Source organism: Vanellus vanellus (assembly GCF_965231255.1).
Source record: "Vanellus vanellus genome assembly, chromosome: 21".
Taxonomy (NCBI): domain Eukaryota; kingdom Metazoa; phylum Chordata; class Aves; order Charadriiformes; family Charadriidae; genus Vanellus; species Vanellus vanellus.
The window spans coordinates 2296550-2315209 of NC_138926.1; the positions used below are offsets into that span (position 1 = coordinate 2296550).

The 18660-nt window shown below is 44.3% G+C and overlaps 1 protein-coding gene across 2 annotated transcripts in view; it reads left to right on the forward strand.

The window, feature by feature from the left end:
• FLI1 (Fli-1 proto-oncogene, ETS transcription factor) overlaps positions 1–18660 on the forward strand; it is a 76945-nt gene that overhangs the window by 26927 nt on the left and 31358 nt on the right. For both annotated transcript variants that reach the window (XM_082493795.1, XM_082493794.1), the window contains exon 2: positions 11554–11765. In XM_082493795.1, the coding sequence (XP_082349921.1) occupies positions 11635–11765 (131 nt within the window). In that variant the 5' untranslated portion in view covers positions 11554–11634. The remainder of the gene's footprint in view (positions 1–11553; positions 11766–18660) is intronic.

Here is an 18660-nt window from a genome sequence, read left to right on the forward strand (position 1 = left end):
TTGTGTTGGTTCCCATGCTGTAAAATTAATGTAGCAACCTCATGTCTGTCTGTGTGGCACCCCTGAGATACTGGCTTCATCTATTAGGTGCATTGCTATAAATGTAGGAGCCTGACAGCTCTGTACTTCACAGTTATCAAGCCAGAGCTAATGATTGTTATGAAAAAAAACAAAAAATAGCAAAACAAAATAACCCCCCCCGTGCCATTAATTGCTACAGGTGAGGATTTGCTAAGGGGTAGTGAGGATCATGTGGAGGTCTGAGCAAAGGTCCTAGAGATGACAGAAACCTGCCAGAATCAGCCCCAAACTGGCCCTTGGGTATACATGTTTTTAGCATCACCTCCGGCAGAGGAGAACACTGGGATGCAGAGCTCAGTGACCCACCTAAAGTCATAGCACTGAATTGGTCTCAGTGCTGGGATTTGACTGTTGGCAGCCTTGGCTCCCAGTTCCCTCCCTCCCAAACACACTGTGACCCGGTGCTCTGACTCTCGCCGGCTTTCCCTGTAGCAAAACATTCGAAACTCCCAACCATGAACTCATTCGTGGCCTCTGCCTCCCTGGTCTGCTTCACCAGGCTGAAGGGAGCCAGGAAGAAGAAGCCATTAGTTCTCACAGGTGTGGAAAACTATCCCTGAGTACAGACTTCTTGAGGTGGCAGTAGCAAGAGACCTCATTTATCTAAGCAAGACTCCGAGCCCTTCTTAGTACCATGCTGATAAAGCCAACAGACTTTCTGTTAATGGTTACTGATAAGAGATTTTGGTAAGTTTTTTGCTCAGCCTCAGAGGAGAGTTAAGTTTTGCTTTTGTCTAGCCGTTCTAGCCCTAGGATAACACTTGTCACTTCCATGACCTCCTTCTTCCAAGGACATGGGAGCACCCTGCAAAATCTGAGCTCTTTCCGGGGCAAGCATCATACAGATAGGGAAACTGAGACATGGGGACATTAACACAGCTGTAAAAGAGCCATTTCTTTTTATTTTTACTCTCACATCTTCTGCCGTTGAGTTAGCCAGCATTCTCCGCTGATTCTAGTAGATGGGACACCAGAGGTGGAGTTAGATGTATATATTTAGTCTGTATCTTTGCAGCAATAGCTTTGCTATAGCATTAGGCATCAGAAGCTATTTTACTATTGCAGTTTCCTGAAACATGAGTGTTGGTAGGGCAGTCTTTCCTCTGTGATGTTTGATATCACTAGGAAGAATAGCACCTTGTCAACTCCTTTTTGTGTTGTAGTGTTAACTTTGGGTTCCAGCCCAGGTGCCAGTAATGGGATTTGGACCCGTAACTTTTTGTCCAAGAGGTAAGAGTGATGGCTATTCCTGAATCCTTCCAGGACCTTTCTCTTGCACCGAAATTAAAACATCAGTGTTTCTTTGTAAAGAAACGAAAAGCCCCTGGGAACTTCCAGTGGTGTAAACCGGGTTTTCCTGTTCAAATATCTCGATTGAGATTGACAAAGAAAATATCTCAGTGTAATCCTGCTGAGCTGTTTTCCTTGGAATGCCACGAGCGGGCTTGTTCACAAAATCTCTGCTTTTCCTATAGGCGTATGCAGAAACAATCTCGTCACTGGAGCCACAGGGGCTGGGCTCGGTGCACAAGAAAAACACAGTTCCGTGCCATCCCAGCAGGGTGGCAGCCGTCAGTTCCGCTGCCAAGTGGAGGAGACCAGCTGGGAACTGGATAAGGAGCCAGCAGAGGCTGGGTACTCTGCAGAAGGCATCAATGCACGGCTTTATTAAGCACTCAGCTGGGCAGTGGTGGCACCTGTATTTGCAGCCAGGATCAGTGGGCAAAGGAAATGGAAAACCTGGTCTGGGTATTGTTGCTAACTGCTCGTCTTCTGGCTGTCTGTCTTGTGAGGTTTAAAGCTAATATTTTAGAGGGACTCAAGGGACTGTGGCTCCCAACTCCTGCTAAATGTGGCTGCTATTTGTGTAACTTCATGCTCTTTTGAAAATCTCAACCTCAGGAATTATTCATCCCAGTAAATGCCTTTTTTTTCTGGTTAAGAGGCAGATAAGAGTTTCACAGTGCTCTATCGAGCACATGCATATGCTTCTTGGGGAAGAAGTAGGTTCCTATGAGTCCTGAACCACCTCCCCCATTTCCTCTTATCGCCGTACTTCATGTGATGCACACTTGACAACAAGCATAAGTAACCAGCTCTGGGCTGAAACACTGAATTTATGCTCTGAATATCGTGAGCGCCGAGACCCTGAACACAGATTTAATCCAAGCGTCGCTCAGGGACTGGGGCCAAACCCAGTGCGCAAATAGACTCAAGCCCTAACATTTGAAATCTCAAGCCACATCTGGTTCAGGATTCAGCTGCAGGACTGCGTTGGACTTGTATTTGCCCCCTCTGATATAGTGTCCAGACCTTGCAATATGCGCAGTAGATGTCAGTGATGGATTGTGCCTTTTATTTCCTTTTGGCTGACCCTTTCCATCGCTAAGCATTCCCTAGGTAAGAGGAGTCGAGCATTGCTCAGGACTCCTACCCCTGTTTCAGGGGAGAAGCACATACTGCGCTCTCTCCTGGAGACTCTGCTTTGATTCTTTCATGCTGTTGTTTTTCCTTAGTCTGGAATAAGTCATCTTGGGCTGAAAGTGCATGTTTTGTTCTCTGCGGATGGAAACATAACAGCACCCGATGAATGTTTCCTGATGGGCTTCCTGCGATTGTGAAGGGAATGGTGTCAGAGAACAAAACAGGATACGATTGCGGTGTTTGTGAATGTAACTGGGACAATGGTATCAAAGTGAAATAAAAAATAATGAATGGGCATTGCTGTAGCGGTGAGTCAGAGCTCAGAGGAACCTGAAATATTTGTGTGTCTCTAATCTGCCACCTCCCAGATCTTGAATTCCTGGGAGAACACTCTTTTTATGGTTTCCAATGCTTTGGCAGTAGGAACCCAAACTGAAAATATAAGATTTTGTGGTTCGCACCTATTCCTTCATGCTTTCAAGACTCTGCTTTATGTCTTTTTCCAAGGCAGCCTGTTAAAGAGGAGGCACGTAGATGTGATGGCCCCTCTCTCATCACAAACCTCACAGTACTTTTGGGTTCCTCATTTTATTGTTTTCCTTTCTAGAGTGAATAATTTATATTGGAAAGATTTGATTGCTCTTTGCATGTGGAAAACAAAAATAGCGGGATCGTTATATAGTGTCAGTTTCTGGTATGAGTAAAAATACCACCAAAAAGCTGTCCTTTCAGAGAAATGGTGGCACTATTGCAATAGGCAAATGCAGTTTAAAGTGAGCTCAAGTTTTCTGAAACAAAGTGCTTGGTCAGTCTGCAAACTCCTGATGAAATATTTGCCACTGAGAAGCAGCCTCTGGCGCCACATCAAGGAGAGGAGTGAAGCAGTGGGTGCTTCAGGACAAAGCTGAGGTCAGCACAGAATTTCTGTGTAGCAGTAGACTGCATTTATTCTTCAGGATAGTTTGGGTTTGTCGGGAAGCCAGACTCTGAAACCATCTTGCAGTTTCCCTCCATGTGTCTTCAGCAGAAAAGACCATAAAAATGCTACAATAATATTTACTGAAGTGTGTATGTTCACAGTTACATCCATGTGTCTCTGTTTACAAACGCATCTGCTCAGTGCAAGTCAATTATTTTACAAAGTTGAGGGGAAAAAAAGAAAAGGAAGGTGAACTACAGCTAGGTGCGTTTGACTGCCCAGCTCTGGAAAGCAATCACCCACACAGTGTCAAGTTATTCTTAGTGAGTGTGGGCAACTTTGGAGCAAAAAAGCTGTGGGCAGAGATCAGTGGTGATATAAGCACAATAAACAGGCCGAGGAGGCTGCTAATACATGGCAAAGGCTGATTGATATTCTGGAAACATGACATGGCTTGGAAAAGATCTTGAAAGATAATATAGTCCTCCCGCCTCGGCAGAGTTATGCTGATTAATTCATGGAGGCAAATCCTTTTGTAGTTAAATTAGCTACCAACAAATGAAACCTGGCTCAAGCCATGCCAATGGCAAAGCTTCCAGCACTTTTAATAGGCTTAACGTTTTACCCCCAAGGTTCAGTACTTATCCTAAATCATCTTACCTGTCTTGGTTGGCAGAACTAGGCAGGAATTCTCCCAAACCTTCTGGGAACAGAAGCCGGAAGCTGTGATTTGTCCCTCACCTGCTAATGGGCAGACACCTCATGCGCTGCTCCCAGCATGTGTCAGTACCAGCAGGGTGGGAAGGACCCGAGACGGGTAGGAGTGCTTAGGGAAACCCCTATCTATAGGCCCGGGGATGCGGGTAAGCCAGCTGGAGATTGGCGGGGATGCTGCATGCTCCAAAGCATAGCTGCTGTTCTCTTTAAAGGAAAAGCTGCAGCACACCTCCAGGATTTAGGAACTTAGATGGTCACATCTCCATCATCTATCAGACATGTCCATTTTCTCTAGCCTCAGATTTCACCATACTACTTTTAAGAGGTCAAGAGGCCACAGCAGTAATTTGGGCAGTTGTGGTTTTTTTTTTTTTTTCCCCTACTTTCTCTCTTGGTCCTGTGCTGAGACCGCACAGAGGCATCTCCTGGAGCTTTCCCATGGGTCTGGGGCTGGTGCCTCTAAGCCTCCTTATCACCAGCCCTAATGCAGCAACTTGCTGGGCAGGAGTGCTGTGACCTGGTTACTCCCAGTTGGTATTGAGCCTGTGTGAAACAAACTAAAATAGGCTCTGAACCGATTTATGTGAAGTCTAGACTGAAAAAAAAAGTCATTGGTCCAAATCTTATAAATGGGTGCATGAAGTCAAGGGCTTTTCTGAAGAGTCAGGTATAGAAGCACAATTTGGTTTTTTTCCTTTTTGAGTCAGGTTTGGGGGATCTTGAGATCAAAGTATTAAAGCATTCATTTTAGCAACCTTTTTTTTACCCACTTGGCATGAAATTTCATGGAAATAGTGAACATAAAAAATAAGGTATATTTTCCTTATGAGAAATTTTGCAAAATTATTTTGCCCCATTTTTTTAGCTGGCTAATTGTGGTGTGTTTTGGCTGTTTATGCCTATCATTCCTGCTTTGTTTCTCCCTAGCATGAGTTACTAAATTGTGATTTCCCGTTATTCGAATTGTGAAGAAATGATGCTGTATTCTAAGACTGCCAAGTTACACTCCGGTGTAGTACTCTGAGTGGAAAGCGAAAGAAAGGCAGTCCGAGCTGCAGAGGAAGCTTGTGTTGCAATTTGTCCGGGTAGTTGACCTGCTTTGAACAAGTCTCCAGTGCAGAGTAAAAGCAAAATTATTGCAGTGTGGGATGTCATCAAAACAATTAAATGAAAGTCTTCCTTTATACACAAAGAAAGCCTCAAATCTGCAGAAACTTTGTCTTAAAGGTATGCTGCCTTCTCCTTAATTTTTAGTCCGTCTGCTGCAGCAAGGAAAGCAAGACTGCATCTCCTCCTGTCCCTCCTCCTCACGGGCAGGGACAGCTCTGTGGCATGAATTACCTGCATTTATTTGGGTTGCCATAACCAGAATGCCGTCAGTTCAGCTGGAAAATACTGTGAAGGAATGGTTTGTGGGTCCCTGTGCAGTGCTGCAAGTAGATAGAAGAGGTAGACAGCAATGCACTTTGACAGTGAGGGCTGTCAGGCTGCTGTTTTCACTACAGCATTATGATGGATCTCTGGTGCTAGCTGCAGCCCGCAAATCCTCCAGTGTAGAGGCAGGCCTTAAATTGATTGTGAAGGGTACAAGATTGGATTGTGGTTGTCAGCAATAAAATGCCTATGATTACAATTTTCCAGGGGGAGTTATGCGGAGTCCCTGCACCAATCACAAAACACCATGTAAGGAAGGTGGAGTAGCACGAGCAAACCTCAAGAAAAGTGTGCTGAAAAAGCTGCAGAGGTCTTTCTATCTTTTTGGTTTGGTTAGGTGTACTGTAAGGACTGGATATATTAGAGTGTGGGATTGCAGTCCAGGCCTTGCTTTGAATTACCAAAAAAGATTCCTGTTTGTTTTCCAGTAACAGCACTGGACGAGGCTCTATGCCCCACAGAGCTTACTGTGTGCATGGATCAGGGCAACAGAGGACTGAAGGGAGCAAAAAGGCACGGACAGGGGAATGCTTCGCTAAAGGTTATGCCAAAGATTAAGGGCAGGGATGAGAATAACGGGATGAGAATAATATTCTACTTTCTTGCCTCCTAATTCAGTGCCCAATCCAGTCAAATTTGCTGCCCCAAGATCACCAGATCAACTTCTTAAATTTTATATTTGACTCATTTTCTTGTAAGTCTGATGTTATCTCTTTTCTGCTTGTGTGAGATGTTGGCAGCAGAAATGCTGACTTGTAAAACTGCAGTGCCAAAGTCATTTCTATTCAAGGAATAGATCCTCTGTGCTAACCTCAAGCCTTGTGTAAGGCTAGTTGCTGCTGGTACCTCATATTTTGGTGCTTTGCATTGTACATCTGGGCTCTTCAGACAGTGGATTTGTGTTGGTAACATTCTCTTTACAAAAATATTGCAGGAGTGATTTTCTCACAGGACCAAGAGTGGCAAAAGTATATTATTGAAAAAAAAAAAAAAAAGAAAAAAGTCACCCCTCTAGAGGTGGAAGTAATCTTTCCATGCATGGCATGAAGGTTCAAGTACTCAGCATTTTCTTCTCTTATAAGTCAGACACTGTGGAGGAGGATGAACCTTTGATCTTTAGCAATGCTTTTTAAATGTGGTTATGGCCAGAAAAGTGAATGTTAAGAGCTCAAAGTCAATATTCGGTGAAAATGCATTGCATGCACCTGGAAAGAACCGTTATTGTAGACACTGGGTTATACCTGGGACAAAAGCAGTGAGTAATGTCATCTCACCAGCTCTTGTTTTCATGACCTTTCCCACAGAGGCAAAACCAGGGAACTGGGAACTTGCAGCAAGCTTTCCTTGCCAGTGAACTTTGGATAAGGTTAAAAACCTGAACTTTTAGAGGCCTTGTCCAAGGCAAACCTCTAGAGGTTAGTGAGGACATCAGGATATCCTAGGGCTAGTCATCAATTTAACTTAGTGCAGTCATCAATGCAACAAAGAATGTGTCAGGGACAAGAGGAAACTGCCTCAAGTTGCACCAGGGGAGGTTTAGGGTGGATACTCGGAAAAATTTTTTCACCAAAAGGGTTATCAAACATTGGAGCAGGCTGCCCAGGGAAGTGATGGAGTCACCACCATCCCTGGAGGTATTTAAAAGATGGGTAGACGTGGTGATTAGGGACATGGTTTAGTGGTGGTCTTGGTAGTGTTAGGTTAATGGTTGGACTTGATGATCTTAAAGGTCCCTTCCAACCAAAATGATTCTATGATTCTATGACTGTGAGGTAAACAATCATGATGATTCACATCATACGTCTGCATGGCACAGTTGCCCCTGACTTTTATCTAGGGGTTGTTTCTCAGACCCATTCTGTTCAAATATTGGCTCAAATGTCCTACTCAATTAATTAAGTGAAAACTTTTACTAAAGCTTGCATGCCACCTCCATTTCACGGTAAGGAATCAGGATAACTTGCTTGGACTGTCAGCCCTCCCCACTGTGCTACCTGTGCGACCAGAAGAACAGACTGCCTTTCCATGCAGCGACAAAATCAAAGTGTACCTCACCTTACTGTAGCATTTAGACCTGGGACCCAGGTCTAGATGGCTTGTCTGAAAAAAGGAAAAGTGCAAATTCAACCTCATACAACTCTAAACTGCTATTACTAATAGTCATATAACATTTTCATCTCTAAGGGATCCAGAAGTGTGTGCCAAGTCTCAGCAAAGTTGTTTCAGCAGTCATAGCAATGGGAGCCTTTCATTTGTGGCAGTCCACCGGTGGGCTGCCCTTCACAGGGAGCTGAACCTACCTATCACTGCACTGCGAGCTGCCGTAAACAGGACTTGCCACATTTATGCCAGGAATGTGATTAAAAACTGGAAAAACTTAAGCTAGCCTATTCCCAGAGGCAATATAACGTAACATATATGCCAGAATAATACACACAAGACCCCTGTCTCAGACTCAGTCTGGCCAGCTCAAGGACACAGCCCGGGAGGCAACAGCATGGGGGGAACCCTGGCGAGCTCTGGCCTGTCTGGTTAGGTTATGTTAGCACCTCTAACGCCTCGATGTGTTTTCCCAGTTGCCCGTCGCAAACGCTAAGTAACTCTCGATTCCAGGAGATAGAAGTTTACCCTCTGGTACTCAGTTTAACTGTTGATCTTTTCCTCAGCCAGAACTGAAGCCAAACGCTTCCTGAATGGATTAGTCCTTCAAAACTGAATGTGGCCAAGCAGGGCCTCTGATAGCGAGTACAAGGACGATTGTACACATCCCCCACCTGGGTCTGTAGCCTGACACTCTGACAGGACCAGCCGAGCCCTGTCCTCTTCCAAGTGAGTTAAAACTGAGTCCCAGGTAGGATGTTATCTGAGCGGACCCTGCCAGCTAAAGGCTACCTGTTGCTCGCCACCCCTTTGTTTTTCTCTGAAGCTGTAGGTGTGCACACCACAGAGAAGCTGATGGAAGCCAGGGTTGGCGGCGTGCCACCCAACTTCCCTTGCATGCAACCAGCAATGCTTGTTTGCTATTTGCATGCACGTCCCGGGTCGTAAGCAGGTGTTACAAGCCGCTATCTCGGCCTGATCTGCTCTGTGTGTCTTCAGTTCCCCCCGGAGCCTTCAGTCTGTAGCTTTTGTGGCTGTAACTAACTCAGGGTGTTAGCTCAAACGATTCCTGGTTCACTAACTGCCTGGGCCTGCCGTGATGGCAGCCAAAACATTTAAATTTCTTTTTCTGCGTGCAACAGAGTTTTAAAGACAGTAGAGTTTGCAGTCTGTATGCATTTGAGCAGCAAAATGCTCAGCTTTCTTGGTGCAACTGCTGCCTGCCTGTGAGATTATCGTTGTCCCCATTAACGCCAGTTGCCGCTATAGGCAGGGCCCAGCAGCCACTTTGTCTTTCAAGGAAGATGCTTATCTGAGGAGGCAGGCTTCTCCATCAGATATTCTGTGTATCAGAGAGAAGTGCGTACTTGCCTGTGTATGTAAAGATAGTTGTACTTGGATGCAACCCTAATTGTTGATCCTAGTCCAGGGCTGTTCTTTGGGGTGGGTTTGTGGTTGGAATTTTTTTTTTGGGGGGGGGGGGGAAGAAACTAACCAGAAAGATCCTTGCTTTCCTTTTTTTTTTTTTTTTTCCATCAGAACATTTCAGAAGAAGAAAAATGGCTTTAGGCAGAAAAAGCATTTTCCCAGATATTTTTTCCCTAAAAAAGAACCAACTTCGTGTATGTTTTTAGACTAGAAATCTCCAAAACCAAACATTTAGAAATTTTATTTCATGAATTTGCAGTGGTACTCGTGGTTTCCCTGCCCCTGACCAGTAAGAATAACGCATAGCTGAGACTGGGTCTAGACAGTTGTAAGTCAGTCCAGCACCCCAGTATTTGGCGTTCACCTGCCACCTCATGCCATGATGTAGGGAACCTCACATTTTTTGTATGGTGAGGAAATAGAGACTTACAGAAGATGTGTCTTTTAGGAACCCCTGCCTGACATCCTGACTTCAGTAATCAGAGAATCAGCAAGTCACTGTATTCTTACCTCTGATGGAGAGGCTTGCTCCCTTTTAAGAGCTGTCATCAGAAGATCTTGTGTTCTTGTAGCTTTCTACACAGGCAAAGTTTATAGCCTGGAGATAGTCTCCATCCCTTCAAGGAGTTTCTGACACAAGGCTGTGATCATACAGGATTGCACCACAAGGAAATTCTTCTAGCTTACTCTACTTAAAGCAGAAAAAGGGAGGGGTTATTTTTGAAAGGTTGTGCATCCACCAAGAAAAAGCTGCTGGAAAGGACAAACGCAGTCTGAGCTCCTTGCAACATGCAACTTTAGGCAGCGTGGGGTAAAAGCGTTCATTTTTGTTGTTTAAAGGCTGTAGTCATCACAGCTGATCAGTGTGAGAGGTTGCTCACAAAATTTTTATAGCAAATACTCTAATTTCAGCAGGACTTATGCAGATGTTTGAGGGTTCCCCTAAATTCAAGCTTAGTCAGGCGCACTTAAACTCTAGGCTACTCAGGCTTATTTGGTTTTGTTACGTGGTCTGAGATCTGAGATAGAAAAGTGCTGATATTTCTAAATGCGGAGCACTGACCTGACTCTTTATAAGTGGGTTAATTTCAAGCTGAGAGGGATTCTCATGTTTACCGCGTAGACTCTAACTATTGACATTTTTTGTGATGATATCACGAGCCTGGTAATATCTGGTTTGCACTTAGGATTCTCGTGTAATCGGAGGATTCCAGCAGCTGCACTTTTCTAAGTTTTCAGAATTTCTGTTTCCCTCCCTGGTTGTGGAAAAAGTTTGCAAAACTAACCTCAGAAACGACTACTGGGGGGAGGGAGAGAGAGCGAGCAATAATTTATTATTTTTAGAAGCTTATGATTTGGACTACGTCCTGTGAATTTTGAGCACCGAGGGTGTAGAAACACACCAGCTTTCAAAGCAAAGACAGTGTCTGTATGTTCACTGCTGCATACACATCGATGTTATGGGTCTTTCGAATGCTCGGTCCACAGAGTGGGTGGGTCTGTTGCCGTCTTTGTTTTGGAGGTCTGCTCCATTAACTCACATTAAGGTAGTGTGTGCTTTTCGTTTGGGAGGTTCCTCGTTCAGTTTCTGGCTTGCCAGCCATAATGGCAGCTGTGTTATGTGCGGTTAGCTTAGCTCCATAAAGAACATGCAGACCCTGTCAGATGCACTTTGAATAAGGCAGGACTGTGCCAAAGCCTTTATGAGCCTGGCATGCTTCATTTAGAAGACCCAAGCGCATCAATGCAGGCAAATTGATAGTCAAAACTTTTTGTCAACATTTGGAGTTTCAGCAGGGGCAAAAAAAAAAAAAGGATAACAATTTCCTGTTTTTAAGCATTTCTAGAAATGCACAGTTTGGTAACTCATGAGTCCTACACTTCCCACAAAATAAACAAAAAGTGTAAAGTAATGCATTTTTTATCCTACCACTAACACCCATAACTCTGACCTGTACTGACGGCTTCTCCTTCACTCGTAACCTCAAAATATAAACACCACACAAAACCCTTTGAAAGAAGATGTATAGACCTCCAAATGACACTGCAGAAATGCTACATACTATATATCTCTTTGGTTGGTTTTGGACCAGCAAGTGCAGGCAGGTGGGCAGGTAACTATGAAATCACAGATGAAGCTGCTTAGAGCAAGCGGTGGGAATGGTATAGCACCCAGCAGCCGCCTTTACTGTTTGCAGAAGTCAAGTTAACCTTAACTCTTGCCCCACCCAGAGCAACACAGCAGCTAGCAAAGCAACCCACTGGTTTTGCATACGGGTTGCTGGACCCCAGAGAATCTGATTCAACCTGCAATCCTGGCAGATGGCAATTTCAGACAGTGCTGGGCAGCTGTGGGGCCCTTGCAGGTGCTCACCAGCTCAAAGAGAGAATAAGAGTGGAGTTACTAGTTTAGTCATGACTCTGAGCAATTGTTTTTTTTTTCTCCTCAGGAGGCTCTGTCGGTGGTGAGCGACGACCAGTCCCTCTTTGACTCCACGTACGGCACTGCCACTCACCTCCCCAAGGCAGATATGACAGCCTCAGGGAACCCTGACTATGGCCAGCCGCACAAAATCAACCCTTTGCCTCCTCAGCAGGAGTGGATTAATCAGCCCGTCCGGGTCAATGTAAAAAGGGAATATGACCACATGAATGGATCAAGGTAAGGAAAGACCCTTTCCACATCTACTGAACCTTAAAAGCAAAGCATGAATCATCCATTTGTGCTCTTGTTCCTGCATATCAACAAAGTCAACTCTTTGTGTAGGACCATATCCCGCTCCCCCTGGAGTTCCTTTGTCACATTTGTTAATGGTCTGAGGATCTTGCTCTTGCAGTTCTGCAGCATGCATCTCTACCAGTCTCCATGAACGCTGTACAGACTGGGACATGAGACTGCCAGGACAGAGTTCATGCTGCAAACGCTGTTGTAGATTGCACATTTCATCACTTAGTTCAGCATCCCACAAATGTGCCATGGTTCAAGGGGCTCCTGAAGATGGAGTCAGTCATGCAGCAATGGTCGGTGTTTATACCAGTGCTCCAGAGTGAAGCTAGTGAAAGCTGCACTGATGATCTGCGTGGGCTTCACTGGAGAGTGCTTCTTGTTGCATCTGTAACTGGATTCGTGCTCCACCAGGGCAGAAGCAACCATATGAAACTGGAGAGCTATTTGATGGAGAAGGGAAACAGAGGAGACTGAGGCAATATATGAGGTGTAACAAAACAAAATGCACATACCCGCATCTTCTGTGTGAATATATGTGACCACTGGTGAAAAAGAGAGTTCAGGAGTAGATTTGAGCAGTGATGTTAACCATCAAAGGGACACTGGTTATGATGGATTCTCTACAGCTTTTAGCCAAAGAGGTAGGAGGCCTGCCCCCATCATTTCCAGTTAGAGTTGGGGGAGACTGATCATTTCCCTCTTCAATGAAAAATTGAAAGTCTTGAAGACATTTTATTATTGCAGCTCAGATTATCTCTTTTAAAAACATTTCTACAAGTCCAAAGCCTTGGAAAAAATTTCACCTTCTTGGACAAAATCTTTAGGTGTCGAAATTTCAATTTTTTACAGTTTTCAATATATTAAATAAAGAAAAACTTATTTTTTAGCGTTAGGTTTCAGAGTTCATAGTAATTTTACATTTTATTTTAATTTCAAAGTCACAAACATCTCTAACATTTGTACGATGTTAATACAGGACAGTTAAACAACCAAGGGTATTTCTCCTTTAGGGTTAGTTTAGGGCTTCTGTAACAGCCTGTTTTCCTGGTTTCTGAGAACCTAGCAAAGTGTAGAGTTTGAAACAGAAAGCAGCCTCGCACTTTCAGACTTTTATAGTGAGATGATGGTGTTAAAGACTTCAAACAGCAGCATGTTTTTTTTCCTCGTAAGTATACAGTAGATGCTGATTTTACTATAAGATAAAGGTCTTTGCGTCAGTTGGCCTTTGATGGTGATAATTTGTAGACTGAATTTGATCTTGCCCTGGTTGCACCTTGGTATCATTTCTGGACCTCATAAGAACTACGTGGATTCTTGCGTTAGTGATTGCAGTCTCAGAATTGAGGATGAAACATGGGAAAAATAGTTGTTTCCTGAAAAACACCATCCCTGGATAACACAGACAAAAGGATGGATCCTGAAAGTACCAGCAGGTTGGGTTTTTTTGATAGTCACGAGGACTATCTTTGGCTACTGAGGCTAGTCTTCTTAAGCTGTCCCTAAAATCTTCAAGAGGCCAGTGCAGAATGGGATCCTGACCGAATGAGCGAGGCTTCTGCATGGGGCTGTGCAGGTCTGACCTCTCCATCTGCCGGAGAGGTGAACCAGTCACGAGAACTGAGGTGGCAGAACCAGCTTCACATATGGCACAGGCAACATGCTCCCACGGTCATGTGAGGAAGCCCTTTGTAGCACTTTATCAGTTGCTCACGCCCGTAGTATCAGACCAACACACAGCAAGTGTTTCCTCCCTTTATGCTACTTGTCTGTCTCACTCTAGCAAATTTTGGAGGGCCAAGGGAACAAGTAGTCCTGTCACATTCACTGAGCTACCACACGCAGCACATATTTGTGCTGTAGTGATCCTGTAAGCACATGTTCTGTATAGATTCTGCAAGTGTGTGTACTTGTATGTCCAAAAGTCTATGTCATGTTCTTGTTTTATGTGTATTGCATGTGCTTGGGAATGAACTGTATTGAGCTGTCATTCTGTTGTGATCTTTGCGTTACAATTTCCTCCATCTGCTCAGAAAAAAAGGGAAATAATACTGCTTCAACAAACTGATTCATTACCAACTGTAAGTGCTCTGACACCCATGGAGAAGGGCCCTCCAGAAGTGTGTTTATTCTGGGCAAGAAGGAAATCCTTCTTTATGGGCTTGCTCAAGACTACAAGATTCTTAGGCAGAAACTAAGCGTCTTCAATCTCTCTAAAAGAGGGGTAACAACTTCCCAACCTGTTAGAAAAAAAGAAAAGAGTGTTTTGAATGTCAGAACTAAGCAGTGAAATAGCTTCCAGCCTTTCCTTTTGATAACTTGTTAGCACAAGAGCTCCAATCCACCCAAGAAATGAGAACATTCATCTGACTTATCCACCCTCTCCTCCTATTTATGGCTAAAAATCTGCCCTTTCCCCACATGTCCATCACAGTTCATTGTTAGGGGCTGGGCCACTCCAGTTGCTTGTTCCTCTGCCCATCGGCTGCCTGGCAAAACTGACACACCGCCTGAGAGGCAAACGCCCATCTCAATGCGAGTTAACTTGAACTGCGGGCTGAATAACAAAACCTATTCCTCCTCCCTCTCTCTCTGCCTCTCCTTCTCTCTCTTGTTTTTCAAGCACACTCTCTTACCGGGTTCCAGCTGCCTCATTAGAGGGAGCAGCCTTTATTCTGTGTTTCACCTGTACTTGAAGCGCTAGTGTTTTCTGCTTGTCGAGAGAAGGGTTTATGTACTCTAGGGAGTGATAAAGCTGTAGGAAACCTGACAGTGGAGGGAGCTGGATGACGGTAAGGGACAGTGTCCAGCTTTTCTTCTTTTTCTTAGCAATCAGAAGCAGGTCTGACTGCTGTGAGCTATAGTGTGATGAGTTGGTTTGGTCCTCAGCAGGGTGGGAGAAGGGGGCTTTGAAGAACCTCTCTGAGCCTCTTTTGCAGAGCTGTCCCTCCAAGTGCTAAACAATGTGGAGACGCTGACCAGCTTTCTACCCTGTTTAGGGTTTTCCTGGTTTACCCCCAAACTAGAAAGACTTTCTCAGATAGCTGCATACTAAGTGTGTATAGGGGATATTCAGGCAGCGGCAGGGATCTGTGTTTTAGGGGAGAAGATGGGGTTTCTGTATTATTGCAAGATTCAGAACTAGAAATTTTGTGAAAGTTTACAGTATTATCAGGCTTAGATGCAGTGTATGGCCTCAAAATCTGTCCTTGCCTTCACAGCTGAGCTGCTTGCTTGGAACAAACCCCAGTGCTGCACTGGTATTTCACAGGGATTAATGTCCAAACACAAGGCAGTTAAAATCCAACGTAGAAAAATTAAAATCCTCATGCTTTTACACCCTCTTAGGCATTGGGAAAGGGAAATGGTCTTGTGTTTGCAGCGCTGACCTGTCGCACACAAAAATAAAAGTCCGGCTTTTCCATGGGTTTACTGCACAATGTTCTGTGTACAGTTCACCTCTCTTTGCATCCATGCGGGGACTGGCAGCGTAGCTTGCAATCTTTGTTCTTTGCTGGGTTTGTGTCGTCTTCAGGGAAAGATCTGTCTCCTACAATGTGCTTGTACAGTTCCAAACACACTAGGCTTGGATTTCTGTTGGGACCTTTAGATGCTTTTGTGATATAAATACAATAATTTATATTTAAAAAATAATAATATTCTTTCACATTTTAAATTACAATGACTAAAGGAGGAGGATTATTTAGAAAACACTGGGTAAAGTTTAACCCAGTCCATTTTAATAATATATTTTTCCTTATATTTTACATAAATTCCAAATGCAGAGTGAACCAAACAACAGACGTTCCAAATTTTGACTGTATTTACTGGGCTACTACAGATCTGTATTTGTAGCTAAACTCAGAGAGTGATTTTTAAAAAGACATTACAAAATGTGTATGATCTTCAAATGTGAAAGTATATTCTAATGTGCTGGATGTGTGCATGGATGCAGGGAAACGTCACTGTGCGGTTCCAACTGATGTTACGAATTTTGTCTAGCTAAAATAATGAAGTCAGTGCTTTGAAACTGCTTTAGAGGCATTCTCTTGCTTCAGAATACTAAAATAATGCTAAGGTTCAGGGATCTCAGAACGTCTTTATGCCACAGTAATTTTCTCAAAACAAAACAAAGGGACCATCTATAGTGTCTATAAGAATAAAAATCCCCTTTAAGTAGCGTGTGAGCCCTCTAGTGGGATTCGCTGCGTTGTTCCAGTCCCCAGCCAGAGCAGCAGACCGCAATTACCGACTGTTTGCATTTACCTGTAGGTGATAAACACCATTCTTTTAGACCCTGCTGAGCCTCTGTGCTTTCCTCATGCAGTTAGACTTGTGTAACCTGTATGTCTTTTTCCGTCCTTTTTACAGCTGTCCCTTCTTTCTGCAGACTTACAGTCTGCTTCAGTGTGAACCCCCTCCTGAGGCATTCCTGAGAGCAGCGTGAGAGGCAGGGTTGAAGTGCAGCTAAGGTGCAAGTTTCACGGAGCTGTGATTCTGCCCTGATAGCTCTGATCCCTGCCCGTAAGAAAGAGGGAACCACAAGTATGTCTGTTCTTACTTCCTTCACTGAACAACAACAACACCACCACCATTAAAATCTAATTTCAAGCGTAAAGGTTAAAGCTGAGATGACCAAATGGGGACTTACACCAAAAAGTGGCAAATTTTAAAAGAAAAAATGATGGGAAAAGAGGAGGAATGAAAGGATAGGAAGAAAGGGATAGGAAGAAGGAGGAAATAGCCCGCTGACCACAGCTGAGTCAGGTTCAGAAATCACTGAAATCCCTTATTTTGCTCTTTCGAATGAAAGCCAAAGGTGATTCCTAGACAGAGGCCCTGGGACAGTAATTGCTTTATTTTCAGGTATCTGGAACACAGGCTGAAGCTGTACAGAGGATTTATTAGTCAGGGCCAGGTTAGCTGCTTGTCCATTTTGGCCAGTCTAGCATAAACTTTCCCAAAACACCAAGCGCTTGGCATCCTGAGAGACTGTTACTGGAGCTGCTGGAACGAAGAGTCTTTGGATGGACAGTGGGAATGAGTACTGCTTCATATTCCTTGGACTCTGTCACTGCCACAGTGAATATACTTAAGAGATCTTGTGAAAGCAGCCTATATCTATTTACCTTAGTCAATCTACAATGTTTTCTGTCCAGAACCTGAGCAAGTCCAGCATGTATAGTCACTTGAAAGTCTGAAGTCTCTGTGAAAAGTCAAGGATTAATCTGGCATCTGAAATCCCCTCACACAAACCCTTTCAAATAATGAGGAAATATTTATATAAATCTAAGTCTGCTTGTGGGTAATGCATGAACTAAGAAAGGAGCTATATTCAATGAATACACTATTCATGGCTCACAGCTCCCTGTTCTCATTTGATACTGTAGTTGTTCCCCACACTGAATTCTTCTTTGTGTTGCCCACAGCTAGACCTACCTTCTGCTGGGGTAGTGTTAAATCCCTCATCTTAGGCTGGGGCAGTACAGTAACGGATGTCCAGGAGCTGCAAAGATGACTTGGCCTGGTAGTGCTGTCTCATTTCCCAATAAAAGGCTCTGTTTGCATCTGGTAGGACATGCTGGATTGCAGAGGACACACAAGTAAGGATCTTCCTGCTAGCTGTCATTAAAGATTTCATGGTATTTTTCTTAAGGGAAGTTCAGTCTCCTGCCCAGTTAAGTTTTGGTGATGCTATTCCCAGTTATGTCTGTCCTTCTGCTGTCAGATTTCCACTGGGGTTAGCTCTGGATCCAACCATCCTGAAAATTTCTTCAGAAGGACGGGAGGCATCTATACAGCCACCTGGACACACCCCTGTCAGGTACATGGAGCACATTTAACATCCTGCGGGATTAACAGAGTGGCTTCTCTTCCCACAGTAGTAAATCAGTGGTTGGTAATGGCACCTCAGTCCCTTAAACTTCTTTTCAGATCTGTCTCTGATACTTGGTTGTCTGGTTTTGGCTGCTCAGACGTACAGAGCAAGGCAGGGCTCTAGCTGCCGAGCCAAGAGTCTGCAAAGTGAAAAATCATCACAGAACTGCCAAGGAAATATCTTACAGTGTTGGTGTTATTTTTGTTACTTTGCTGTATCAGTCATGTGAATGCGCACGATACTTAGCAGATAGAGTAGAGACAGGCAAGGACCTTGTGGTTTTTTCGTGTGTGTCATTTCAGGCCAGTAGAAAGCATGCATACTCCTAGGCAGATAAGCTTTTTAGAAGATGTTATTATCTGAGAGTCTGGATATATCCTGTAGTTCTGTATGAGTATTATATACGTAACTATTGTATCATAAACAGTGTGTCTCTCAACTGCGGGGGTTATTTTCCAGGGAAATTTAACTACAGAGCAGGGGGGTGAGAGCGAACCCCTTGGAAGGACTGTAGGTGGCAGGTAGTTGTGCCAGCACTGCTAGCACCTGGGAGGTGCTGACTGCAGGGAACTTGAAGAAAATTTTACTGTTGACTCTGGAGAAGGGAGAACTTCACCCCAAAGGCAGGTGGGAATCCATACATCCACACTGCACGGGGTGGGGGGGGTGGTTTTGGGTCTGTCCCACCAGCTGGGCTGCTCGCACCATTTAAAGTCAGCAGCTGGTCTCCAGGCAGGGCAGGAGAGGAGACCAGTCACCTCCTGGGGACGGCCAGCACTGAGCTGAACAGACATTGACACCTTGAAGCATGGATGCTCTCACCATTTCACCGAGTCTCCTCAGGACAGCCTGTACCTCAGGAAAGAATAAGATCCTTTGTGCTGCTTCAGGGCTTTTTCTCTGCCAGTACAGGCAGCATTTAACACCTGACACAGAGTATTTCAACAGAAAGTT